The sequence below is a fragment of the Melopsittacus undulatus genome, chromosome 6 (genome assembly GCF_012275295.1).
Source record: "Melopsittacus undulatus isolate bMelUnd1 chromosome 6, bMelUnd1.mat.Z, whole genome shotgun sequence".
In the NCBI taxonomy this organism is placed as follows: Eukaryota; Metazoa; Chordata; class Aves; order Psittaciformes; family Psittaculidae; genus Melopsittacus; species Melopsittacus undulatus.
The window spans coordinates 24,301,835-24,328,828 of record NC_047532.1 but is presented as its reverse complement, the minus strand read 5'-3'; the positions used below and the strand labels follow the sequence as shown (position 1 = coordinate 24,328,828).

The window sequence follows — 26,994 nt, the reverse complement described above, 5'->3', positions numbered from 1 at the left end:
ATTTACATTTCTGGAGCCAACCCCTTATGCCTAGCTCCTCCTCTGATATTAAGATGACACTTTTTATAGAGCTACAGCTTCTACACTGCCATTATTCCTCTGTAGGATCCAAGACCTGGAGGTGACAAAACAGCAGGCCACCATGAGCCAAGTGACAGTAAGTAGTATTTAGGAATGCTTGCTGATTTTGACTCAGTGCAGTGAGAAACAACTATGTTAGACTGGTGATGATTTGTTTAGTGCTGGAGAGCAAAGTAGGATCAGAGATGAAACCAAAAATAGTATCAAACTAGGAAGGTTCCTAAACTAAGCTTGATTTTTACCTGAGAATAGAAGGCCTTATGTTGCAGGTATGTCTGTAGTGATAATCTCAAGAGCAAACTGCTAAAGGCATCAATTTGCTTAGCACTGTTTATGTTTGTTCTTTTGTATCTGTACCTAGTTTTTTTGCCTCCAGTTCTCTCAATGCCACAAGAATGAATGAAGATAGCTTTAGTATCATCATTTGTAGTGAAATTATCTGTAGTTACTCTTGTGAATAGTTTGCATCTCTTTTTTCTATTGTATTTTTGTATTGACTTTAAACCTTAATAGTAGCTCCCTTCTTTAAAAGGTAATGCTCAAATATGTGTGGTTCAAACTAGTTAGCTTCCAAATTTCTCCCACCTACTTTTACATATTAAATGCTTTCAACTTTGGTTTGCCCCACCTCTTCTAGGTTTGTACACAGGCATGTAGTGACTTTCTCTTCAGGTGCTGGTTTGTTGGGGTTTTTTAATACTTGAGTAAGCCACTTATGCCTTTCATTTTTATCTCTCTGAGGCATAGCCTATGGAGACTATATCTGTAACGTGGATTAATGTGAAATAATTATCATAGTAAATGAAACATCCTATTAACTGTATTTCTGCACAGTTAACTCCTAATGGTTCTCTGTCACCAAACTGCAGGTCTCTTTCCTTCCTGGTGTTGCCCATTCTAATGCTCCTTTTGCTCTTGCTCTTCCCTTGCTTTTTTCTTCTCACTGACATTCAGATGTATTGTTCCCTCTTCTCCATTTCTCCTGCTCCAGTTCTGTCTTTGCTTCTCTGGTTCTTCTAGACTTGTGGGAATAAAAAAGCAGATTGGTGGGCAGCTGGGAGCACAACTGCACTAATTGTCCCTATTTGCTGTGCAGCATTTCTTCCATGGTCTTCCTTTGCAAAATGTCCCATGCAAAATTGTCAGTCCCCTCATTCTCACCTTGACTTACATGAAATAAATATTTGGAGCAGTTAGAAACCAGGAGAGGAAAAGGTGCAGATTCCATTTTGCACAATGCCTAGGATTTACAACGTCAGTATGTGAAATGAAGCCACTGAGAGCAGGGAAGGAAACTTCCTGAAATGGGCATTTTGAATCCTCAGGATGAAGTGGTGGACAGTGGTGATGGGCATACTCATCCCAGTGGAAAAATACTTGTTTAGATTGCACTACAGCAAGAGAAATATTGATCATTGTCTGACAGACAGCCCAAAAAGAGAAACCTGAAAAAAGACAGGCACAAAACGGCCTTGGACCTAAATACTTCCACACTTTACAAAGTCAGAAGTAAGGAATGAAAAGAAAACACTTACTGATAATGGCTTTTAGTAATTTCTTGGCAGGTTTTGGAATGTACGGGAAAACCCTTTACTGTTGTAATATGACATGTTTAATTGAGGGCATTTAATACATGTGAAGACAGATTTTTTGGTTATTGTATGATGATGCACAACTGTGTGGCTAATTTGCATACAAAATTTCTATGATTAATAAATTAGGCAATGCTAGTACAAGTGTACTACAGTGAACCAATTGTAGCAATTGTCAGCACTCGAGCAGGCAACATCAAATAATAAGCTCTGCTCCAGCAGAGCTTTGAATATCTGAATATTTAGTTTGCAAAGCCATCAGAGGAGGGGAAGAATGTTCCTTCTTTTTATCCTTCTTACAGGAGAATCAGAGGAATCACCAGAACACCTTGTGTAGAAATGGCAAACAAACTCAACTGATATAAAATAAAATCAGGAGGGTTTACTAAAAATCACTCCTGTGGAAGTGTAACAAAGCTGTTTATAAAAAGCAAGATACAGTTTTTCCAGGTCCCAATGTTCTGTATTCAATAGTTTGAGTAAAATGAACATATCGAACATGCATAGAATAGCATACTCAATACTGGGATAAATCCGTTAAAAACATAAAGATAAGTATACAGTGAACATATTATGAGCTAGCTCCTGGCCAAGGCAAAGATCTGAAATTGCTGCCACTGAATTCTGAGTTCATATGCAGCTTCTTTTACTGTATTCACACCAAATTCAAGAGGATTATGAGAAAATTTGGCAAATTAGGCCTTTAATCTGGTATCTGCAATATCAATAGAGATGCGTCAGATATGGCTAAAATACTTAGGCTGTCAGGCTATCTAGCAAACTCTGATACTGATATCCTAGCTTGACATTTCAGATCAGGCTTTCTGTCTTATGCTATGAAAAATTTATTCCATGCTAAATGAGGGTTTTTCCCATGCTTTGCCTAGCATGTATTTGTATTCATCCCCACTCTCATCTTAAATCCCTGTCTTTTTAAGAAATCTCTTGTGAAATTGAATTGGTGCATCATATTCTTGCATCACATTCTGAGCACAGTTAGGCTTTGGGTTACAGTGAGCTTTCAGAAGACACTGCCAGCACCACTCTGTGTCCTGAACATTTTACCCAGGGCATAGGCAGCTCTTATGTACTGAAGCAATTACTGTGCTAAGTACTCAGTGATGTATCTTCCCAGAGACTGAAAATAAAGGTATAAAAGAGATTCACACAATGATTTATGGGCGTTAACATATGGGCGTATGTTTCTCTGGGGATAATTAGGTGACTATGCTAATAACAGCAAGGATGCTTTGATACATTAAAACAAATTATCACAGTGATGTTCCCGAGTGTTTCATTACTGTCAGGAGTGTATATATTTAAACAGGAGAGAGAGATGAGAGAGGCTCATATGTGTTTGCAAAAATAACCCTCTTCCTTCATGCTGCAGGCAAGGAGAGGAAGCCCTGTTTGACACAGGCACTTACATTAGGTGTGTTCACTGCAAGCTTCCCATTGTGGGAACAGAAAACTACACACAGCATGCTGAGAGGGGAGCGGGGCTGTGGTCTGTAAGGATGTCTGGAAGCATGGGGCATTACTGGCAGCAAATCAATCAAAACCTGTTGGGCTTTGCAGGACTTGTGTTCTTCTAAAGTGCAATCTAGCACACTTTGGAGCAGACTTTGCTCAGACATACACCTGCAGAGCTCCATGACAACTCAGAGTGCCAGGCTCCATGCTTTGGAGAAGGAAAGGTTCCCAGCTCAGTCAGGGAAGTTTCTCTCAGTTTCCCTGGACTTGCTAGCAGGCAGCTGGCATGGAGCCCCGCGTGTCCTTGAGAAATACTCCAATCCGTTGCTCACTGCTCCCACCATGAGGGCTCTCTAGATTTTCAGTCATTGTGGAGACACCAGAACCAATCCCACCTTAGAGGCTGTTCCGTGAATTGGGCTCAGATTGCAATGCCTCTGCTTGTTTTCCAGTATTGCAATTACTCTGGAGTTAAACTTCACACAGCTTAAGTTCTCATGCCTTCAAATTTTATCTTTGTTTTTTAGCTTTCCCTCCAGTGAGGCCAGGTCTAATCCTCTGACTTCTTGCATTAAGTCTATGTAAAACTGCACTTTTGCAACACAGCAAACCACTACCCTAATGATCCACAATTCCCAGTGTTAGAGAAGCATCCTCGGGGATACAGGGGTTTATAGAACAATCATCGGTGGGGGCTTTGAGCAGCGACAGGAGACAGGGTTCTGCCCTCTCTGGGATGGCAGTGGCTGTGCTGTGGGTAGGAGACGCCCAGTGGGCGAGTGGCAGGCGTGTATTTCGAGAAGCTGTATTTGCATTTCCTGCCACTTGCGAGCTTGTCGGGCCTGCTGGGACTGAGTCTCGGCTTGTGGAAGTGATTACAAGGCAATTTATACCAAACAACAATCCCTACTGTTGTGTTTGTTACAAACTTGGCTGCAGTACAGTAATGTTTAGTAGATTAATAATGTCTGCTTTGGCCTCTCCTACTCCCTCAGCAAACAATTTTCATGTATAATACATGCTCTCATTTAGTCTAACTAGAACACAGCCCAAGGGTCAGAATAGCCATACCTGCACAGTGACGAGAAGAGATTCTGGGTTTCCAGATGAGAGACCAGGTTTATCCCCTCTCCATACCAGGATCCAAGAAGACTTCTGCTTTTGCAGAATCAGCTCTGCTGGGCAGGTCCCCCTGAAATCACAGAGCGGTGCCAGATGTCCCCTGCTGCAGAAGAGAGTCTGTCCGATCAAAAGGGTCACTGTGGGCAGCAAAGGCAGCACAGAGTCACTGGGACAGGCAAATACTTCTTGAGCATTTGGCATTTTAAAAAAGAACAGCAATTTCTAAAAGTAAAACCTACACACATATATATATATAAAATATACAAAAATTAGTTTTTCACACCAACAATTGATCACAGTGCATGCTGTGAGGGCGTACAAGGTTGAGTAAGTGGTTTCAGGTCTTGCCTTTGAACAGGAAGCTCAAAAGTTACAAACCCACTGTATGGCTTATCTTGTCAATTATCAGTCTCTTGTGGAAACAGTGGGTCTGCCCATGTTACATAATATGTGCAGCAGGAATGCCAGGATATGCAAATATAGAAGTTACACAATGAAAGCAAAGCTAAATTAAAGCTGTTTACAGTCAAAAGTTGAGAGAACCGGCACTGCAGCCTTTTTATTGCTACACCACTGAAATAAGTGTGTACTGTCCATTACACAGCCACAACCTGGCTATTTAGGTGCTTGTAATGTATGGTACAACTGTTTCTCTCCCTCTTTCCACTGCTGCTTATGTCTTCTCAGTAACAGCTAAAATGGACGCTACCAATCCTGGGTACAATGAAAGGGGAATGCTGTAAGTAGCCTTGTTAAGTTTATGACAGTTCTCATTTGATCAAATTGTTAAGAGCAGCAATCATGTAAAGTCTAACTGTTGACTTCTAGCCTGGGGAGCAGGGCTGTGGCAACACTGTTGTGACAAATGGTTGATGGAGACTCTTTGCTATTGAACTCAGTGACCCAAACACTGAGGCTGAGCATCTACCAGAAGAAATACAGGTTGTGTCACAGGTGCAGGTGCCCTCAGGTGCACCATAGTGAGCCTCAGCAGCACTGTCTCCAGTGGAGGATTTCTTGCCGTTCCTGTACACTGAGGTCACACGTATGCAAAGCTATGGATAAGATACAAGAGTTCAGACTGGTAGGTCAGGTTAGTGTCTGCCAAGAAAAGGTGGGCACGAGAAAGGAATTTTGTCTTGGCTTATCTGAGTGATGCCGTACCATCCTTACCAGCTCCGTGCTCGGTGTCACTGGCAGTTTTCACTGCCACAAATAGGTGTGTTGCTTGACCACAGGTAGGAAAAGAATGAAAAGTGTATATAGAAAATAACTTGACAAGCATCAGAAAAAAACATTATCAAGCAAATTATTTATCAAATGTTACTTGGTCATAAGCAGGAAAAAGAGCTGGTTTGTGAAGAATATCCAAGCTACCTACATTATTTTCACTGAGCTCTGAGAGCTGGGTTTGCCTTTGATTCAGATGACTAAATATGAAATCTGTTCTCCTCACTAAGAACATACATTAAGGCCACATACATTATTTTTATTTCCTCAAGAAGTATGCACAAATGTTTTCTGAAATTTATTTGTTTGTTACTTTGTACACTTTGTGGTTTGGTTAATTTTGTCAGGGTGGAAAGGGAAGAAAACATCTAGTACCAGCTTGTGGTTGTGGGGCATTTCTTGTTATCTACTTCCTTCTAAGACACTGCTGTGGAGAATCAGTGTATGGACTATGAACACAGTAAACCAGAAATACTGGTAGGACAGCCAGCTCTTGAAACTGGAGTTTATGTTAGCAGTTCAGGAAGAAAAAATACAAGTGAGATATAACCCTATAAATGTATTTAGAATTATACTAAATACAGATACACCTTTGAAATTTGAACCCAAAAGTGTATCAGGATTAGCTTTGTCTTCATAGCAAGTACATGTAAACTTCAGCTCCTAAGGCTAAGACTGGAGGGGCTGAAAATTAACAGTCATTAACCTTTGCTGTAGTGGAAAAATGTAGATGAAATAACATCTTCCTTCTAATATTTTCTGCTCTTTTATTTTTAAGTTTTTCCTAATTATCCTTTTTTTTCCTTTGGTAACCATAAAACTTTGTAACCAACCACAAATCACTATAAAAATGGAAGAGGGAGGCTGTAAACAGACCATTTTCACTCTTAATTTATTTTGCTTATTTGTATTTTGGACATCTTTATTTGTTTATTTGATTGCTGTACATGAATAAAAGCACTATAAATGCTCCCAAGCTATTGGTTACAGATGATTTAAAGCTCATTTCTCCTCTAAAAATTAACCATGTAAAAATGAAGCCTTCCTGTCCACAGACTCATCTCCCTGCCTGTAACCAAGTCTTGTCAGCTTTTTAGGAGAGTCAGCTCAAACTGAGCAGAAATGCTGTGCCTGATCTCAGCAGCACCTCGAATATGGGGTGATTCTGAAGTATTCTGGGGTACTTTTCTCTTGTTGACTCCCAGGCCCTGACAACCTAGTGAGTGAGACAGGTTCCTCCCATCCCATATCCACTATCATCCACAAGTTCCCCTGGGGATGCCTGTGCATGGTCGCTCATAGAGATGTGCTTTGGTGCATGCTTGTGTGGCAGTGTCCCAGCCCCATGCTGAGGGCAGGAGGAGCTGGGGACAGCACAGACTGTGCTGCTGGTGCAGCACCCAGAATAAAACAACCATAATTTACCTGCAAACTGACTGCTTTTGCAGCTAACAAGGTGAAGGTCCAACACAGCTGGCAACTCAGAGGGCCATTTTTCAGAGGAAGAATACAGTTTAAGAGAGACATTTCCTACACCTTCTATGTAATGAGGGGCTGTGCTGTTTGGGAGGAATGATTTGTTACATCACTGTGGAAGCACCAGTGCAACTGTCATAGTGGATTATCAGTTGCCTGAAGGCTTTGTAGATGTGCTCATTCTGCATACAGATGAAGCCACCACTTCTCCAAGCTTGCTCAGCAGTCCGGTTTAAGTCTCCAATGCAGATCCACTGATCTTTGTATTCCCTTGAAACAGCCCATTTAGAATGATCATTAAAGGAATAAAAGGTGAAATTCAATGGCATCCCTATTAGGTTTATGTTGTAGACATGATAGTCAAGAGAGCAATTCGAGGGAAGTTTTTGGCCAGAATGCTGCCAGAATTCAGCCAACAAATCAGTCTTCAGTTCCTGAGCCATCCAGGCCACGTAGATATCTGTGGAATAACACAGGGAAATTAGTCTTTCCTGTTCCTTTGTTTAAGAGGGGACTGAAAAGTATCACCTAAATTGGCCTGGTTTGCATAAGGTGAGCTAGAGGGCATTTTGCCCCCTCCTCTTATTTTGACTTCAGTTTCAGAGATTAATTTCTACTTTTTCTCCTTATCCTGGAAAAGCTGTTACAAACAATCAGGCAAAAAAAGAAGGAAAAAACCCCATAATCAAGCCTTATTTGTAACAAAAAGCAGGGAATCAAACCCCTCTGTAGTTACTATCAAATAAGAGGAGATACGTTTTCTGAAAACCCACTGTTGAATATCTTAAGGCATTTGAAGGACCGGGGAGCTTTTTGCTTTATGGACCTGAGAAAATATCATGATGGGACACAATTCCTTGCCCTTTGTTACATTTATTTCTGAATCTGAAGGGTTTTTTTCCCCTCAAAGACAATACTAATTGACAAAGAATGTATTAATTGCTTATTTCTGAATTCAGAATGCATGATAGGTAGAGTAACAGGTTCTCTTACCGTCTATGAACAAATGTGACTTTGCAAAGTGGAGAAAGGTTTCCCCCTGAGCTGACTGGAGCTTGGAGAGGTGGCGCAAGGGGACAGAGGGCAGCCTGGACCCTGCACAGAGTTTCTGCAGATTTGGGAGATCAGCTTGAAAGATGCTAGGGATGGAGCAGCTGTAGATTCCTGGATTATAACTCAGCATCTGTTGGTCTAAGAAAAACCCAAATAAATGAACACTTGCAGAATTAAATGAGTTAAAGCAAAGGAATAAAGAGTAAATTTCTGCCTTGGAAAGGAAACCTAAATCCTTCTTAATCTCCACAGCCTATCTCTGAGAAGAGTTCAAGTATCAAAATATCTTAGTTTAGTCACCAAAGTCACATTGATTGCTTTCTACTCTGACTGGTCCTGCAGCACATAGACTGTCTGGGGGAGTGCACTCAGGTTTTTCCACTAACACCCCATTATTCTGAGCAGAACTGTTAACTTCTGCTGGATCTCTGTCCACTGCCACCTCCCCCCAGGCTCATCTTCGAGCCTCCAAGCAATCACAAAAAGCTCAGACAGCATGAGTAAATCCAAGCCTGTCCATATTTGCAGGAGTAGTTTGCAGTCAATTTGTTGCCAAGCCACATGCAAACAGAAGGGCTGCCAAGTGCTCTAGTCTGGTTTTAGGGAGAACAGAGCTTGACTTTCAGCATCTGGATTGAATTTGCAGAAGAACTGTACTTTTCTGTACAGTGTTCAGTTTAACTGTAGAACGTCCTCGTCATGGATGTCATAAAGAGCAAGGGAACAAATGGGCTCATTAGATGAGTTCATGGAAGACCAGTAAAAACTTTCCAGTCCTTCTGGCTCAAGAAATCCCTGAACCCCAGATTGTCAGAAGCTGGGAGGATGGAGCAGGAAAAGCACTAGTGTTTGCATCTCATTTTCTTGTCCTCTTTCCATAAACACATACATAGATGCACTTCCACAAACAGGAACCTGGTTTTGATAGCTCTGAGGTGTGGCCAGGCTGGCAACTTGCCCAGTATATGTTTCATTAATACCATTTGAGGTTTGTAACTGAGAAGAGTGAGAAACAGTGTGAAAAGCATTAAGGAGCATGCCAGTATGACCTTTTGTAATGCCTTTTGATAGCCCCTCTGAAGGATTTCAGTACCAGAGACCACTATCAAATTGTTCTGAATTTTACAGGTATGAATTTTGGGATTTGTGTTTGTTGGCTTTATATATATATATGTATATATATGGTTTAATTATTTATTTTTACTATTGGTACTTTATGTGGCAAAAAGTACCTGGAGAAATCTTGGGTGATATTGGTTCCATATTCATAACTCTTGACAAGTCAAGCCTCCAGCTCAAGCAGTGGTTGCATTACATTTTTAGAACTGCAGACAGTTGCAACTGAACGAGCTATTACTGGTCAAAGTGATTAATCATCCTACGTTATATTTCCAAAGTATTCTGTGTGTGTGGACTGAGTTTACCCTCAATAAGCATTTGTGACTATTATTACCCCAATAGTTCCCATGGGGAGATGGAGTCAGAGTGAAAAAGTGAATTTCCCACATTCACAGAGGAAATAATTAAACATGACTGAAGCCAAGAATGCTGTTTCTAAGGCCCCACTTTGGTTTTCCAATCTGACCATGAGGAACAAGAACAAGCAATTTTTGAGGCAAAGCCTCAGGGGAAGCAGTCAGAGAGGTGTGGTGGGACAAAGGCTTTCTCTGGAGGAAGCTTTTCAGACCTATTTGAGTGAACTGGTCATATTTGAAGGTTATACAGATGGCCGTCTGTCCGTAGATCTCCCCAGTAGCTGGATACCCATAACCATCCTCAGGGATGGGAGGGAACAGGGGCACACTGTGAATCACCCAGAATCCTTGTGATTTGTCCAAGAGCAGAAATCCTGTCAAAAAAAAAAAAAGGTTATTGCAAATTAGTTAAGGATGAAAAAGCCCTGAGACAATAGGGCTCTGTCCTATTTTGGATTTGCTGCTGTAGATACCGTACCTCAGTGTGTTTATGTCTACAGTAAACTGGCTCTGGATTAATGGATTAAAAGAGACACTAATAGTGTATTAAAATTACATTAATTCTTTCTTATGTAGCCAAACTCAAGCTATCACTATGTTCCTTTTGAAAAAGAAATCTTTTCAAAACCCTTTTCTTTCTGCGCTTAAAATTTTGTCATCAAAAAGTCTGTTGATTTAGTGGCTGTGACCCTTTCACCACTGCTCATTTTCCTTCCCTTCATATATTCACTGCATAAGGGGAAACAGACCCCATCAACACTGTGTCTTCCTTTCTAGACCAAATCCTCTTCCACAGAGCAGTAGCAGAGAGATGGGCTATGCCTCTCCTGCAGCAGGGTGCTCTGGGAAGGAGTGCAGCTTCTGAGGTGTCCCCACTGTTGCAACCTGAACATACAGCCCTGCAAAATGTGTTCATCCCAGAGCCACGCTGGGCAAACCCCACCTGCTTCCTCAAGGGAACAATTAGACCTCCACTAAAGTTTATGCTTATCAGACTTGCTTTACTTACACTACATACTTTAGCACTTCCATGATCTTGGCAGCAGTGTTTTGACCCAGAGAAAGTGTAGAGGGGTGTCCTAGGTTTGGCTTAAACCACAAGAAGGGGGTTATATTTAGGGTGCCTTTCCCTTCACACCTTGTACTGCTGTTGCCATTAGGCTCAGGACAGTGTGGTTTGTACTCACTGAGAGGAGCTATATGAGTTTCAGCTCTTAAAAACAAAGGGTCTGTAAACCCTGAATTTTTCAGCACAGCACAGGCATAGCAAAACCAAAACAGAAGCCACAGCATATAGAACTATGTAACAAACCATACATCATGCAAATCATTCTCCAGTTTTGCTATAGGCAGAAATTTTAGATACGGAGATAGACAAACAAGTAGGTGCTATCCGCAGCTTTAGAAAGGAGAAAATAATAGCTTGGGACTCTCCCTGTACCTTTGGTATGTCCTCTTTTCCACCTGTCAGAGTCTGATTGAGGGACCTCATCGTTGTATATTGCATATGCAATGCTGTTCTTCTGCAGGAAAACACACATTTCTGAAACATGATGTTGAGTAAAAGGAAGGCTTTTAAGTGAACATCTGCTGGGAGCAGAAGAATGAATTCTGGACTTCTCTGTGTGAACTTCATGAGCCTGATCTTTCTCTCAATTCAGCTGACACAGTCTCTGCAGAAGTTAGAGTAAAATAAACCTGAAGACTCAGCATTAGGGTCCCAGTTAGTGTAAGTTGTAAGTTCTCTCAGTCATTGCAGTAGATCTTCCTCAAGAGGTTAGATAGGCTCACTAAGACAATTTAAATGGGATTATTTGGCACTCACAAAGAAGTTGCCCCCTCTTTTTTTGTGCCTCTCTGATTTAGCAACCAGATTTGGTGAAAATGTTTGCAAGGAAAGACAGACTGACAAATGTCCTTATGAAGGACAAGCAACTAATGCTTTTTGCAAAATACTGGCATACAGCCACACCTTATTCCCCCTGAATAGAGAACTTCAAAGGAGTTGGGACATGCTCCCCTTTCTGATGTACTTTGAGTTTGTGAACAGTTTACTACAATTATAGCAAGGCCTGGAATAGGACAATTGACTGGTTTGACAATATTTGGCTGACATCTGGGAATCTCTTCTACATATAAATTCATGACATGCTACCACTAACCTACAGCAGAAATGCAAAGACACATCCAGCTCCAAAGAGTACTATGTAGGTGGTAAAAAAATAACTATAGGCAGATCTTGTTGTATTTTATAATCGCTTCACACAAATATAAATGAAGTGTCTGACTGTGAGTGTAAAAGAAAGCAAAGGCCTAACAAGCAGCCTGTCACTGCTGAAGCATCACAGTGGTTTCAGGGGGAAAAGCAAAACCCAGACTTGTGGCAGAGCATGAAATACATACATGTGAGGGCTTAAGACAAGGGTAACAGTCACCACTGGCCCTGGTCTGAGTTCACAGCCAGCTCACAGCTCAGATGTTACTCAGTGTGGATTGTAGAGAAGCAGCCAATGGGACTATGCACTGATGCTAATTGTTTTGATGGACAACACCTTGATCAGAAATTAGAAGCCTGAGAACAATTTCTAATTGCAGCCAAAACTGCAAATAATCTCCCAGCTGCCAAGATGCTTCGCTTGACATGTTGTAGTAGATCTAGTCTGTCAGGTCTGGCCACACCTCTACATGCTTATTTTGCCTGGTTTAATTTCATTTGCATGTAATATCACGTGAGCATCCCAACAAAATGGTAATTAAATGTTACTTGCCTGGGATTCATACATCTCATACAGCTGCTTCAGTGTTTGCCCCAGAGCGCCTTGTGTCATGTTGACAAGGTATTTACCGAGCTGCCACTGTGGAGCCAGGGCGTCCATGTACATGTATTCCAGCCCCAGCATGGAAATCTCTCCTTTGCCATGTTTTGGCAACTTGTAAAGAGCAAACCTGCAACAGTGAAGAGCAATTGCTATTTTATACCCATCCTGTTTGAATGTGTAAATCAACACCTCCTCCCCTCCTGAGGGTTTAAGAGAAGGGTGATTCTGGGGGTGCCTATGCCAGAGGAGCACCAGTGCCACCAGAATGCAGCATGGATGTCTCAGCTCGAGGTGGTGACCCAGTGCAGGGAACCAGCAGCAGTTCAACAGCACAGCAACTGCTGCGGACAAATTTGTTCTGCTTCTTAGTGAGCAAAGGAGGCTGATTCAGCACCAAACTGCTGTTGCTGTGGCCAGAACTACTGTTGGTATCCTGAAAGAATTTGAGGTAGCCCTGGTTTGGAGTCCCATTTAGTCACCAAATCCCTGTTACTCCTGGTTCTGGTAAAGAATGTCAGGTCCCAGACTCAGCCTGACATTCTCATGGTCATCCTGGACACCTCTTAAAATTTATTTTAATATTACATAAATAAAACCCTAAAGTGAAATAAAATTGTGCATTAGAATCATAAAAATGCCTAATGTTATGTTTATAGATATTAAACCCACAAAATAATTATAAAGCCATGTTATTCCAATCCTGCTTTTCATAACAGACTCTCACTATCCTGAACTGTTGCAGACTACTTGCAAACCATTATCCAGAAAGACAACTCTTTTCTCAAAGATTATTATTTGAATATATAAATATTCTCAAAATATTGAGTACTCAATATTGTCAGCAAATGGCTCAGCTCATATTAATGTCTCTGATGAAGTAAACAGGTTTTCCTGGTGTATAAATCTGTGGGTTTAATTGCAATATAAATGAGACCCTTTCTTTGAGTGCCATACTTGAGTAATTTGTTATTTACGTCATTGTAAGAACTGAGTAGCATTATTTTTAATCCTATACTATTTACCAAAAATGCAGCCTGACTGTGCTTAACCTTTCAAGTATAGCAGGAGGTGTAAGCCTTGCCCAGTGTAGTTACAGTCTCAAGCTGGTCCAGAAAGGCAGCTCTGAAAGCAGGAAAGAAGTGTCAGGAAAGCATATTGCTAGAGGAACATTTGATCAGTGGGAAACATGCATGTATAGGCAGGAGGGAAACACACCACTGGTGATCCTGGTAATCCAGCTGCATTGTCAGTGACTGAGTGATGTTCCTTAAATATCTCAGGAGAAATTGTTGCTGATGACAGATAACAGAGAATAAAATCATTTGGATAGTAAGGCTCGGGACAACCTTACATGCACAAGGATCCACAACAATTCCTGTATTTGAAATGAAGATTCAGAAAGGAAAGGAACAGCAATAGGTACAATAGTATGAGCTGATCCAGGAATTAGTATCTGAAGCCTTTCCAAACTGCTTTGAAATGTATTGGAAGATTTATGTTTTCAGGTGTTTACAGCCTTGCATCAGGGAAATGCATGTTAGCAGGTATGCTTATGGAAATGCCAGTAGTTGAGCTATCCGTAAATTACTTGCCAGTTCCCAGTGGATACATGTTTTGGACCTTTCCAGAAAGCCGGTATTAGTGTATTAGCAATTAAAGTTGTATAAAAGTCTTCACTGCTGTTTGAGCACAAAAGTTTCTCAAGAGCTTAGGCACTGGTAGGAGCAGAGTGAAGGAGGACCAGAAGAAGGCAAATCCGCCTATACCCAATTAGCATTGTCACATTGTTTGCTAGTGACTGAACACTAACTTGCTCCAAATAATCACATCTTTACTTCTAATCACATCTTCAGTACTTCTCTCCATCCCCTTTCCCCCCAAAAGCCTGAACAGCACGCATCTGTGGCTTCCATCCTTGACTCAACATTTCTCAGAAAGCAGAGCTTTGGCTTTTATGTGCATGGAAAGCTTCCCACAGAACACAGTGAGTTTGGATGAATAAAGGAACGACTCTGTACACTCCTTAGAGAACTGATCTTATGGCCATTTGCTCTGGCAGCTCCTGTGTGAGGTGCGGTGAAGGTGGTGGGATGAGCTTCTGAGGGGAATGAAAACACAGGGGAGACTTGTCAGCATCAGCACTGCGCGTGGGTAGGAACTACAGGCACGTCTGGGGAGCCCAGATGGGATCAGGTCAGATAGGGCAAGTGATTCCTCTGGTTCAGTGGCAAATGGAAGGGTGCATGAATACTAATAACGAGTAATTATGTAATGCTGCAGGATGAAAACCACTGGAGAGTAGGAACTCACATAAAGCTCTTGTTAACTGGATATGAAACCTGCAGTGTCATGTTTGTTTGAAAGAGCATTGACATCTTTTGGCTAAGAGGAAGCATTACTTAGCAGTTTCAGTTCTGCTTCTCCTATCAGCTTCATAGCAATCAAATACAGAGTCTGGCAAAAGGTGACTATTTCTTGTCAATAAACTAGGATGACAACTGCAGACAGGCAAGTTTCTCTTTCATTTGTTCATGGCACATTGGAAAGGAAATCTCCCATTCTTCTTGTTAAATTTGTCAGAAGGGAACATGGTTTTGCCTGGGCAGATCCCCCAGTTCCCATCTGAAATAGGTCCCATATTGCTGGTGTTTACACAGAGGCACAGTGAATTACTCCTAGCCACAGTTTTCAAAGAATTCCTCAGAGAATTTGGGTACAAAAAACATGTTTAAGGAATGAATGGTAAATAGGGTTGGCTTGTTTGTGTTTTGGTCTGGGCTTGGATTTTTTTACCTTTAGTGCAAACAAGACACATGCTGCAAGGAATAATTGCAGTTTGTGGAGAAATTAAATTTCTCATATATTAAAGCTGTTGAATAGCTGCACTAAATAACAGTTTGATTCCTGAAAACTCACATTATCCAGAAAGGTCTTGGCAAGGGTGACAAGTCAGAAGGATGGACCAGACCCTCATACGTTTGATGCTATGCCAATAAAGAGCACAGTCTGCTTTATGCTCCTGCCTTCCCTGCAGTTAGCTGTGTGTGCAAGGGGAAGGGTGCGTGAGAATAGCACCTACTTTTTTATCATTTATATCCAAACTAACCATTGTTCCATGAGAGATACTTTTATTTTGACATTGGTTGATATTTATCTTTGGGAGGCTTCTGTGTTCTTTTTTTAAGAGCTTTTATTTCACTTTCTAAACCTGTGCTGGATATAATGTAATTATACTTTGTGTCTTTCATCTTCAAAGCATATTAATCCAATTAATCATTTAAAACCCAAACTCAGGCTTGCTGCTGGCAGTGAGGTGGTACCAGTTCCAAAGTGCCAGTGGCTGTGGAGGCAGGGAACGACCTCCATCACAGAGCGCAGATGGTGCTTTCCCACACTGCTGTCCCCACCTCTCATCCCTCCTGGGGTGGCTCAGCGATGGCAGCAAGGGAACAAGTCCTTTCACACTGCTCTTCATGTAGGAGCAACACGGCTAAGGGCGAGATACACGTGCGGGGCTGCCGCCAGCGAGCGCAGCTTTGGCACCCGATCAGAGGTTACACTCCCTTTGCTGATTAGACAAGAACACTGTGTAAAGCAGTGATTACTCTGCAGTTAGTCATAAACCAGTATGGTGGCTGGTTCAGTGAAACAAAATCACTATTCAATAATTTATCCTAGGTTTTCCAAATAAAAAGTTCAGCTACCACTCACAGGCAAACAGGATGAAATCACTGATTGCTAAGCATTACTTCCCAGTGATCCACCTACTCCAAGTGGTTTAATCTCAAGTGTTTACTCACCCAGTGTTTCTCCCCTGCGTGGTATTTACTTACCAATCAACTGCCTCCCCATTTTCATTCCTGCAGGAGATCTCAGCTGCCCACAGGGGCACGGAGGAGAAAAGCAGTAGCAAAGCATGGGGACACCATGCAGATCTCGCGGGCATTTTGGTTTCTCGGCTGCACAGGGCGAGTGCTGGGTAGGCTCTAAAAGGAGAAGCTGTGTTGCATTAACTGTCAGCTGACGCTGTGCAATGAAACCAGGACACCCCGGGACAGCAGAGCGAGCCTGGACGTCAGGCTTCCAGGTCCTTGCTGTGGGGCGAGGGCTCCCGTGAGACACTGGAAACTGCTCATGGGCAACAAAATGGCAGAATAAGGGTTGTCAAGTTACGTTTTTGCGGAAACTTCCCACCGTATTTTAGGAGGTGCTATTCTGACTATTTAGAGTATTTACGGTACTCTGTTAAAAAAAAAAAGCCGCAAATAGGGAAACCCTTTTTGCTTTCCTTTCATTGCTGCAAGGCTGAAGTATGAATCTTTTACAACAATCTGAAAAGAACTCTATGTTCAGACAAGCAAAGCAAAACAAAACCACCTCACAGCGACTGCCCCAGCCCTTGCAGCCAGCGCAGCTTTGTACCCTTCCGCAAAGATGGTTTCTGGTGAAGCGCTGAGCTGTGCTCAGCTCTGGGAGCCTTCATCTGCCCGTGGGGACTGAGCCTGCAGGGACTGGCAAGCGGAGAAAGGCTCTGAGCCACAGCAATTTACTTTCAATTAGTTAATTTGTTTTTTTAAATTATCTTCTAAGTGCATTAGCCTGTCTCTTAGGAACAAACATGCTGGAATTGAGCAATTTTACATCTGATGAGCTTTTAGCAACTCTCACATAAAAAGCTTCAATTTATATTTTGTTGTGTAAAGTATCCTTTCTCCCTCCTCGTTATGCTTACATTAAAAGGTGATGTTTTAGATTAAAAGATGTTGATACCAAGCATGGGATATTTCAGCCTTAGGGAAAATCTAGTGCAGTAAGTTCTGGATATTTTAGCATATCAGAAATCCTGACAACCTCTGAAGTATTTTATCTCCTTTCTAGTATAGCCTCTCCAACACTGTAACAGGTGTGTAAATGGGGGGTGTTTGACAGCAGCAGGATAAAACTGAATAGGGCTTAGCACAAACATAACCAGCGATCCCAGAAAACCAGGATTTTTAAGATGTTGATCAAGACCTGAATTTTGCTGCTCAGACTCGCTTCTGACCCCTTTTGTAGATCAGAATTGTGTTGTGAGGAAATGCTTTCAACCAGCTGAGCTCGGCCTGTATTTTCTTCTTGCTCTTGGGACCTGCAGCATGCGCAGAGGGGGTAATAAAACACATGACATTCCAAGCACGTCACAGCTGCTTCCATTTTCTGTTTGGAACTTAGGCCTGCTCACCGCTCCACCCCTCACAGAAGAGTTGCTTTGGTACTCACTGCTTCCACTCAGCCTCAGTGCATCCAAGGTGCATGATGTGGGGCAGCCCTAGGGACATGGAGTGCCTGCTGGGCTCTGCCTGCTAATGGGGGGCTCTGCTATGCAGGACACTGACCAAACTTTGCTAGCCCCTGCATGAAAATAGGGAGGGCTGAGCACGTGGCACATGCAGAGCCTGATGGCGGCTGGAAGAGCCGGCAGCCAGAGGCAGTGACAGTTTGCTCTTGGTGCCAGGGAACATCAGGAAATGTATGCCTCGGCCTGGCAGACTGCCTGCCCTCTGCACTGCTGCACCTGCGGTGATTGAGTGCACTGGGACATGTGAGGCTCAGAAAGAGATGTCGGAGGGGAGACTCAGTGAAGGTCTATACAGTCAGGACTAACACAAAGATGATGAACAAGACAGACTAGTTTACTGTTACTCATGGCATATGATCTGTCCCCCATAAAATTTTAAATCTCTATCACAGCTGCTATTAACATAATAATAGCTTTCAAAAGCGTTTTTGATTCCCATCAGGACTTTGCAATTTATAATTAAGATATTTCCATTATCTCAGGTAACCACAGAAATAAAGGCCATAAACGTAGTTTGTTTCATTGACTGAGTATAACTCAGACTTCCATCAAATTCCATTACAACTGTGATATATTTTCTCTGTAGATCAAGGATGTAGAAGTCCTCAACTGTGAATATGGCAAGAACACAATTAAGTTCCTTCGCCTTCATAGAGAAGGGAAGAAGCACTTTGTTAAAGAAGTGGAAGTGTGCACACATCTCCGGCTGACTTCTTGTCATGAGTACCTGGATGGAAACAACTCTGCTGTGATACCTACAGACACCATAAAGAATATTGTCCTTGTGTTGGCCAAGAAAAATGGGGTATATTTTATTTTTTTAATTAACCTTGCTGTTTCTTATGAATTCATTTGGAAGTGTTTGTTATAATAATCTTTTACTTTTGAAATACAACAAAATAATCACCCTGCCACTAACATGTCAGATCAGCACAAGTGACCTTCAGTGATTTGGGAGAAAACTTTTCCTCCTCCAATTTTTATCCTGCTGACACCTCCTTAGTTTTCCAAAGCCTTTTATTTTCTCACAGAACTAGCAGTAGTTTTTGTAGGTTTGTCATAGAGGACCCATCTTTTTAAATTTAATAGCACATAATATGCATTATTCCTATATAGCATTTTAAACTGAAGATCTCAATGTATGTGAGACTCTTCTTAATTCTGTTAACTGTGTACTTACCTCCCTCAATTGCATGTATCATAATGGCAATCTGTAGTGCAAATTGTCTGTCTCAGTAATGAAATCTCACCTTTAGCCTGCAAAGCTTAGTCAGAATATTGCTATGATTATTTCAGCATCGTATCCTCAAAGCAGAAGGCTTCTCTAGCAGTTTTTCCAAGGACTGCAGCTCGCTATACACAGAACGGGAGATTTTTGACATGACTCTAGTTATTTGCAGCGTATGCTGCAAGCTGAGCAAACGACTAGGCACAGTGTGCAACACCAAAAATGAGAGAAATCTGTATTTTTACCAACACTTGTCCTTCCCAAATGTTTGCAACAATCAGAACAGTCTACTCTCATACAGGAGGTAATTGCTTCTTTCTAATAATTCTGGTTTTTGTCTTAGATAGCAACTTTAGAACAATTCGCTATAGATATCTGCCAACACTTCATGACAACATTTTGCCAAGTGGCGTACGTCAAAACCTACGTTCAAGAAGTACCATGGCAACGTCTACACGAGGTATCTAAAATACCAATACATTCCATTTGTTATTCTGAAGCCATTCACCAGTCTCTTAGTTCTTGTTATCAAGTTAAGATAGCACTTACTGCACTTTTACTTAAATGTAAATTACTATGTAAATTCTTATATTGCAGAATGGTGTTCCCCACATCCACTCATTCATACACGTTCCTAATGGGATCCGCTTTTGTGAAGCTGAGCAGTGCCGAAATGGTGAGAAAAGAATTTGCAGCTTCTCCTACTGTAAATATTTCTGTCAATAAGATATGAAGATGTTTTAGAGATAGCTAAAAGTGTTACACGGCTTATAGCACAGTAAACTGCTCCAGAGGTCTAAAACAAAGAATACCTTTATAGCCTAATTTGGCAGTCCTTGATCTCTGAGACATGGCTGAAAAGCTAATGTAGCTTATATTTGTGTATATATCCTAAACATATAATGCTCAACAGCACATCCAGCAGAAGTACTATATGCTCTCACAGGGTTTAACAGCATTTTGAGAACAGTCTGCTTACTTTTTACATTATACTATATTTTGCAGTCTCGCTATTATCATTATCCTACAGAGAATGCATCACAAAACCCCACTGCTGTAGGTCAATTGCCTAGTTTGCACTTATTTTCAAAATCCTGTCAAGATGCTTTGGTTTTATTTCTAAGCAAGCTGCAGTTTCATTGCTGCAAACCAGGCTGGCTTGAACATGGTGAGCACTTAGGTCTACGTGCAAACAGTTTTTCACATGAAAATACTTCAGAGTGCACTTACTATTTTTGTATGCCATACATAAGAAAAGCATCGTTTGGCTTCACTGATTGTTTTATGATACTTAAAAGACACAGGCTTTCAAGCTCAACTGTCTGTCCATAAATTGGCATTCCAAAGGGAGTGTAAAAATCCTCTTTTTTGCTATGACTGAACAAGAAAGTAAATTCAATCTCGCTGTGTTAGTGTTTCCTTTAACCCACCTTTCAGACTACTAGGAAATGAGCTGAGACCACTACATCATTTCACACAGTGGGTTTAGTGGATTTAGACATTAGTTTGGTATCTATCTATTACTGCCCTACTGTAACTTGGAACTATTTCCCATCCTACCCTCTCTCCCTATTTTCCAAATGTGTCAAGGTTAGGACCAGTGGTGAGAGCAGTTTCTGGCAGACAGGACACAAGTCCTGAGAGGCACATTTAAGTGCTATCCCTGTGTTCCTACTGAAAGAGAAGAGAGAGCCCATACGTGTCTCCAGTGTCTCTTAGCTTAATGCTAGCTAAGTTAACTACTGCTGTATTTTCGGCAGCCTTAATAGTATAAACATTGGTTTCTGGGAAATGGTAAGAAGGAAGCCTGAAATTTAAAAAAAAAAAAAAGAGAAGAGTTTATGCTTTCCTGAAAAGCTGCTGCTCTTAATGTACAGGTTGAATTGAATTTTTCATCATCTTGAAAATCCAGCATGAAATTCTTCAATTTCAGGTTTTACACAAACAAAACAAGCCTGTAAGGCTTACTGAAGAAGCCACGTTTCCTTCTTAGCTTTCCCTTCATATAGCCCTCTAGCTGTTTCTCTAGGATTCCCTGCCTAGGTGAACAACAACCGAAGAGAAGATTTCAAATCTATTTTATTTTTCTCATAAGAGAACCTTCTCTATCTTTAGCATCCTCCTATGCACCTATCAGCCAGGCAAAGAAATTTATTTCTCTGTTAATCCTCTTTTAACACTTTTCTCATCATTAAATGAAACCCAGTGAGACTTAATAGAATTATAGGCTTAACTTTTTTTGCCATTATATCTGCTGATAAAAGGCTCAGAGTTTTTTAGAAACTGAAAACATCATAAGTAACTTAACAGAGTCAACATTTGGCAACTGAAGATACAGCACAAAAAATGCTGAAAGCTCAGCACGAGCTGTTCACCTCAAAAGCTTTGTCTATGCATTATATTCTTTAGTGCAAGTTTCAGGGTGATTGCTACACAGCCAGCCAGCCTTTCAGTCATTCATCACAAGTAGCTTTTTCTAACAAGGCTGCAGATTTGAATAGGAGATAAGTATGTTTCCAGGTTCACTGATAGAATCTACAATACATTAATACCTTTGCATTACAATCTTATACCCAAGCAATGAATTCATCAAGATCTGAACAAACCCCAGAATATCCTGTCCAAGGACAGTCTCTTCTTTAGATTTTATTAAAGCTTTAGTAAATAGCAGGGGGGTGTAGCCACAATTATAGATATACCTCCTTGAACTCATTAAAAAACAAGAGAAAAAAATACACAAAAAGAAGTTTTGACAACATCCAGTGACAGAGCACTTTAAAAAAAGCACTTTAAAAAAAAACTCTAAACAATCATGTCATTTAGAGATATCAATCACAGTGGAATTATTTCCAGTATAAATTCCTGCAAAGACACAATTTAAAGACCAAGTCTGTTTCCCCAGTCCAAGGCAGGGTTATTATGCACCACACGTATTCAAGGATTAATTTTTAACTAGGTAGTGTGAGCACCAAGAGCAGCGCAGAAACAGCAGCCTGGGCTCCTGACACTGACTATCTGTACAGGCTCTGAACAAGCCTGCATGCCTTAAGGTCTCTCTCTTCTAATCTGCATTTTTTTTTGGCAGCTCTGGTCAGTGAAATTTTCAGCTCTCATCAGTTTGGTGTGCACTAAACAACTGACTACTTGAAATTGTTTAGCTGACAGCCAAAAGGTACTCAGAAGAAAAGGTTCAGAACACAGCTTTTTAACTGCTTGGTCTTCAGAAGATGATACTCCACTCATGCAGCAGTGATCCACAACAGCACATTTTATAAATAGTGGCTGCAAGAAAAAACACTGTCAGTTTGAACCTGTGGGTGGCATCTGTATAGGTGCCAGCTTCTGCTAATTAGCTGAACAGCAGGATTTGCCCTGGCTCCTTGTCCTCTCGTTCTTACGGATGCAAAACTCACAACAGAATTTCTGACGGAGGCTCCAAGTCTTTGAACTGGGAGTTTTCTATGTTTGTCTGTGGTGTTAGAAAAGGCTCACCACACCTTTTCTGCACACTGCAGCACTAGTAGCCTATTTAGTTTCCCTTTAGAGCAATTGGTAGTCCCTGAACTGACATCAGTAAAAGCCAATCCAAAGCATGTCAAGGAGGTGAGATAGAGGATGTCCTCAGGTCTCCTTGACTGCAGCTCAGGGATTCTGTGTTTTCTAGATTGAGCTCCAATTGCAGTAATTTCTGTCTTGTTACTAACATCTGTGCACAGAAAGTAATTTTTAAAAGTAGTTAGGCTTGCAAGAGGAGCACAGGAGTGAGTCCTGAAGAGACAGCTTCATGGCTCTGAAGCTGTCACTATAAGTAAGCACACAGAGGTTTCTTTCTTACTACCTGAAAAGGAGCTCAGACTGTCTTGTATTTTTGGATCACAGGTCCTCTGGTTGTTTTTGCTGGAATTAAAGACCTGAAACTTATGAAGACAACACAGTCCGGATTTGAAGGCTTCTGTAAGAATGAATACACTACACTTCCCGAAAGAAATGACAGGATTTTATGTGGAGAGCTCTTCTGCAAATGGTCATATGGCGAATGCAAGGATTTTGACTTTGACTGCATATGGTATGCATCATATCAAATAATATTTATTACCTAACCTATGATCCCAAAGTCCCTCTATACAATACAGCAGGTGTAAGGGCCAGAACTGCAGTTGCTGTGCACCAGCCAATGCCGCAGATCTCAGTGGAAGTGTTATCACTTGTACAGGGGGTGAGAGATACCCTTTGGGGGTACTCCTCTCTTTGATGGTGCACCAACAGACAGTATTCAAATGGACAGTTCAGTGTTCAATCATAGAATCATAGAATAGTTAGGGTTGGAAAGGACCTTAAGATCATCTAGTTCCAACCCCCCTGCCAAGGGTAGGGACACCTCACACTAAACCATATCACCCACGGCTTCATTCAGCCTGGCCTTGAACACTCCCAGGGATGGAGCATTCACAACCTCCCTGGGCAACCCATTCCAGTACCTCACCACCCTAACAGTAAAGAATTTCTTCCTTATATCCAATCTAAACCTCTGCTGTTTAAGTTTTAACCCGTTACCCCTTGTCCTATCACTACAGTCCCTAATGAATAGTCCCTCATCAGTAACCCAGAGCACTTCAGGAGAACAAACAATTAATTTGTTAAATACTTTCAGAAAAACGCCTATTTGTGAACTATAGAGCTAGGGGTGAGAAATGGGAAGGATTTGGAGGTGACAGGACAGAGAAATTGTTCTTCCATAAAACTCCATGTGATATGTATTCATCAGAACAGACAGAGAAAATAAATGTTAAAAAAACCAACAACAAGGACAACAGCAAACCCACAGTAAAGCATTATGGATCTAAACAGACAGCCAAACAAGGTTTTGTAAGAACCTGTGTTACCTCTAGGAACAAAATCCGTGAATGCATCCTTGAAGCTTTTGCTGGGCCACCTGACCGTGGGGAATATTCACCCTCTTACCAGAAAACCGTCAACTGCATCCAGATGCACGTCCTTTGCAAAGTACCACAGGTATCTTCATTCTTCTTGCTGATTTTACTTTAATGAATGCTAACCAGACCACTGAGAAGATCAAAATGAGCCTAGTATTTCCTCTGGCAGTTCTAGATAAGACTGGAAATTGTTTGGTGGTACAGCTAGATGGTCTGAAAAAGCTGTGAACACAACTGAGAAGTTCCCATGCTGCTCCTAGCTGTGAAGACAACGGGGGAGAACATATTATTCAGTGCTTGTCAGGGCATAAGTAAAACTGAAAGGAGTGCTACAGCATTGTCTACACATTCCATAGACTATACATGGGACAGGGAGGGAGTGTTTGCATTGATTTTCTTTACAGTGAGTGAAAAGACTGGCAGACTGTTGGCTAAAAAGGTGCTCTAACTCATTGTCTCATCTATTGTCTTGGTTTCAGGTACAAGTCATAGAAGTCGTCTTGAACAACACTTTTTATAATGTTGTAGACATGAAGAATCTAGGCTTGACCAATGACAAAGAAGTAAGTAAAGTAAGTTGTGCTTCAAGCACAACTTGCCTGGACTCTAGAAACACTCAGCCTTAAGGCATAACAGCAGTTCTGCATAGAACAGGGTTAAAAGGAGCAAATTTTCTGTCCCAGCCCAGTGAAAGCTGCACCTTACTTCTGAAAGAGATTTACACTGATTACACAGGAAAGATAATTGCCTTTCTGTGTTGTTGAGAAAAGCTAAAGGAGTACAGTGGGATGCTTTGGCTATCAAAGGGACCTGTAACAGAGACTACCATCTGAAAAATCATTCCTGTTTTCACCAGTCCTTTGACTTTTCGTTATAATGTCAACCTGTGCAGTTTTAACCAAGCAGAATGCATCATGGCATCCTTTCACATAGCCAGGTAGTATGAAAAGATAGCCTGCTATGGCTCTTCTTGCTCCACTGGCAGCACTGAGCTGCCAGGGAGCATCCTTGGTGCAGATTTGCTAGACCATAGGCTAACTGAGTGACTGAAGATCAGCACTCTACAGGAGCAGTGAAGGAACTTTTTTGTAGCCATTAGAAGCCAAAGCAGATTGGTCCAACATTGGACAAGGTATAAGCCTGTGATCAGGGAGAGGGTCAGAGATGTAGGGGATGAGATACATCTGTTCCTCCTTCCACAGCTGCTCTAGCTGACAGCCAAGCCCAGCTGAAAGTCTGTTATGTTATTCTTGTGTGACAGAGAAACTGGGTTATTCCATTTAGCATCAATGGTCTATAGTGTTTATGCTCTAGTCTCCCTCCCTAAGACTTGTGATTTTGCTGCCACACTATCCTACCCTTGCCGTCTTCCAGGTGGACATTATAGATCCACTTTCACTTGAGATAACAACATCTACCGTTGATGTTCATAAGAGAAGGAAAGGGCCTGGACATGATTTTATGAATTGTGAACAGCTGTAGTTTCTGCTGTGATGGTGTTGGCACATCATTGTCTCAGAAATGACTTCTCTGTTTGTGCTCATCCCCCTCAGGTTCTGGTTCCAGTGGAAACTCCTTATGGCTCCTGCGCTTGCACACTCGGCAGGAAGACATTCTTAGAAGCACAAGTCCATATGCTAAAAGACGAAAGGCAAAATCTGTTTGGACTGGCAGCTGCCCAAAGAAACTAAAGTTCTTGACTATACTCACACCTTCCTGATAAACTTAGTAGTACAGCTTTCCTATCAACATATACTCCTTATTGGCCACTTCCATTGCTGACTACTTTTTCCTCTATGAACTCCTGAGGTTAGGATTTCTGAAAGACCCTCAGGAATTCACAAATCAAAGTCTGTCCCTGAATCTCAGTGTGATTTGCAGATTAAAATCCCCTATGCTCTTTTGGAAATCCCAGCTGGAAACATTACAGTAAATTAATTTTTAAACCAGCTATTCCCAGACTTCTTAATGAAACAATTAACTTGATAATGTCTATAACAGTTTTGTCATGTAAAATCAGCAACTCTGTATATTCTATTTATTAGTGATCCTTTGGTAAAACTAATATACAGGCACAAGAGCAGATGTTTCATTGACATAACCTGTCATGACCCTTTGATGCCACACTGCTCTACAGGGCTGAGGTTCTGACCCTGTAACTGCATAGGGAATCAGACACTGATTTCTTTGTGAAGGAAATGAAGAAAAAAAAAAAAAGGAAAAGAAAGTCTTGTATCTCCTTTGAGGTGTGAATAGTAATAGCTGTTGACTAATTTCTCTGCATGTATTCTGACTGCATGGCTGCTGCTGCTACTCACTGGACTATACAGTTACTATATAACTACTTTTATATTAATCCCTGAGGTGTTTGAGGTTTTGGGCTAAGTTTAATTAAATAGTTTTCCTAAATCTGATAATCTCCTCATGACTTCTGAGCAGGCAGGAATCAACCTAAGTAACCCTGTTACTTTTGGGAGGGGTAGGGAGAAAGCTAGACAGACAGACAGTATCTATCTTACTTCAGTTATGCCAGGTGATAACTTTGAACAGAGATAAAACTATACAGCAAACAGTTCTCATCTTGCAAACTGAGGCTACCACATTTGAAACAGAACTGACAGCTTCAAGCCACTGTTCTCATTTTCTGAGTGTCATTTTCAGATTCCATGTGACAGAGTGCAAATCCCATGGGAATTGCCCAGTTACTTTTGAAACTGACATTCAGTTGTTTTTGTGCCTTCTCAGTTCCGCAAACCTGCAGCACTCCTCTGGGTACAATCATTAAATTCACAGGCACTGAAAATGAGGAGCATGTCCTGCACTGTGTGACATTTTGAGGTGCTTTGTAAGATAGGAACTTGTTTGATGGGCAAGATGTAACAGATGCAAAGGGAAGACACTGCTCACAAGCCTAAGATATCTCCTGAAAAACAACAGGACAAATGACATTACAGAGTGAGGCTCTCCCAGATACGCTGTTCTCTGGTCACTAGCAAATTCCAAAAGTTTTATTTACCACACTTTCAGCTTTTGCCAGGGACATTCTTTCATACCTCCTTAGAATGTGTTGTATTGTACTTGTGGGCTAATGTCTTGCTACTTCTGCCATTTTCAGGTGCTTGTAATTTATTAATGTATCTTTTAAGGGCAAATAAAGAGCAACATCAAAAGAA

General features: G+C 41.4%; 2 protein-coding genes across 3 annotated transcripts; one reads left to right on the top strand and one right to left on the bottom strand.

Moving 5' to 3' along the window:
* Positions 1-26,994, top strand: LOC101870392 (uricase-like). The gene is made up of 8 exons (XM_031050744.2): positions 1-157; positions 18,246-18,464; positions 19,231-19,347; positions 19,485-19,563; positions 22,767-22,953; positions 23,777-23,900; positions 24,301-24,384; positions 25,375-26,994. Exons 1-8 carry the CDS (start codon positions 143-145, stop codon positions 25,510-25,512), a joined length of 963 nt encoding a protein of 320 aa, XP_030906604.1. The 5' UTR covers positions 1-142; the 3' UTR covers positions 25,513-26,994.
* Positions 6,374-16,455, bottom strand: DNASE2B (deoxyribonuclease 2 beta). Of its 2 annotated transcripts, XM_031050742.2 has the most exons (6): positions 16,155-16,455; positions 12,271-12,448; positions 10,944-11,025; positions 9,715-9,876; positions 7,968-8,165; positions 6,374-7,434 (listed from the first exon to the last, which is right to left on the bottom strand). In XM_031050742.2, exons 1-6 carry the CDS (start codon positions 16,265-16,267, stop codon positions 7,079-7,081), a joined length of 1,089 nt encoding a protein of 362 aa, XP_030906602.1. In that variant the 5' UTR covers positions 16,268-16,455; the 3' UTR covers positions 6,374-7,078. The 2 variants fall into 2 exon arrangements, with proteins under 2 accessions (XP_030906602.1, XP_030906603.1); XM_031050743.2 differs by lacking the exons at positions 10,944-11,025; positions 12,271-12,448 and having other exon boundaries at positions 16,155-16,266.

Coding starts and splice junctions, on each gene's coding strand:
- LOC101870392 (XM_031050744.2), top strand. Junction 18,465..19,230: donor TGTTGGCCAAGAAAAATGGG/GTATATTTTATT, acceptor TTTTTGTCTTAG/ATAGCAACTTTAGAACAATT. Junction 19,564..22,766: donor AGCTGAGCAGTGCCGAAATG/GTGAGAAAAGAA, acceptor TTTGGATCACAG/GTCCTCTGGTTGTTTTTGCT.
- DNASE2B (XM_031050742.2), bottom strand. CDS start 16,267: ATGCCCGCGAGATCTGCATGGTGTCCCCATGCTTTGCTACTGCTTTTC. Junction 12,449..16,154: donor AATGGGGAGGCAGTTGATTG/GTAAGTAAATAC, acceptor TCACTGTTGCAG/GTTTGCTCTTTACAAGTTGC. Junction 9,877..10,943: donor GAAAAGAGGACATACCAAAG/GTACAGGGAGAG, acceptor TTTTTTTGACAG/GATTTCTGCTCTTGGACAAA.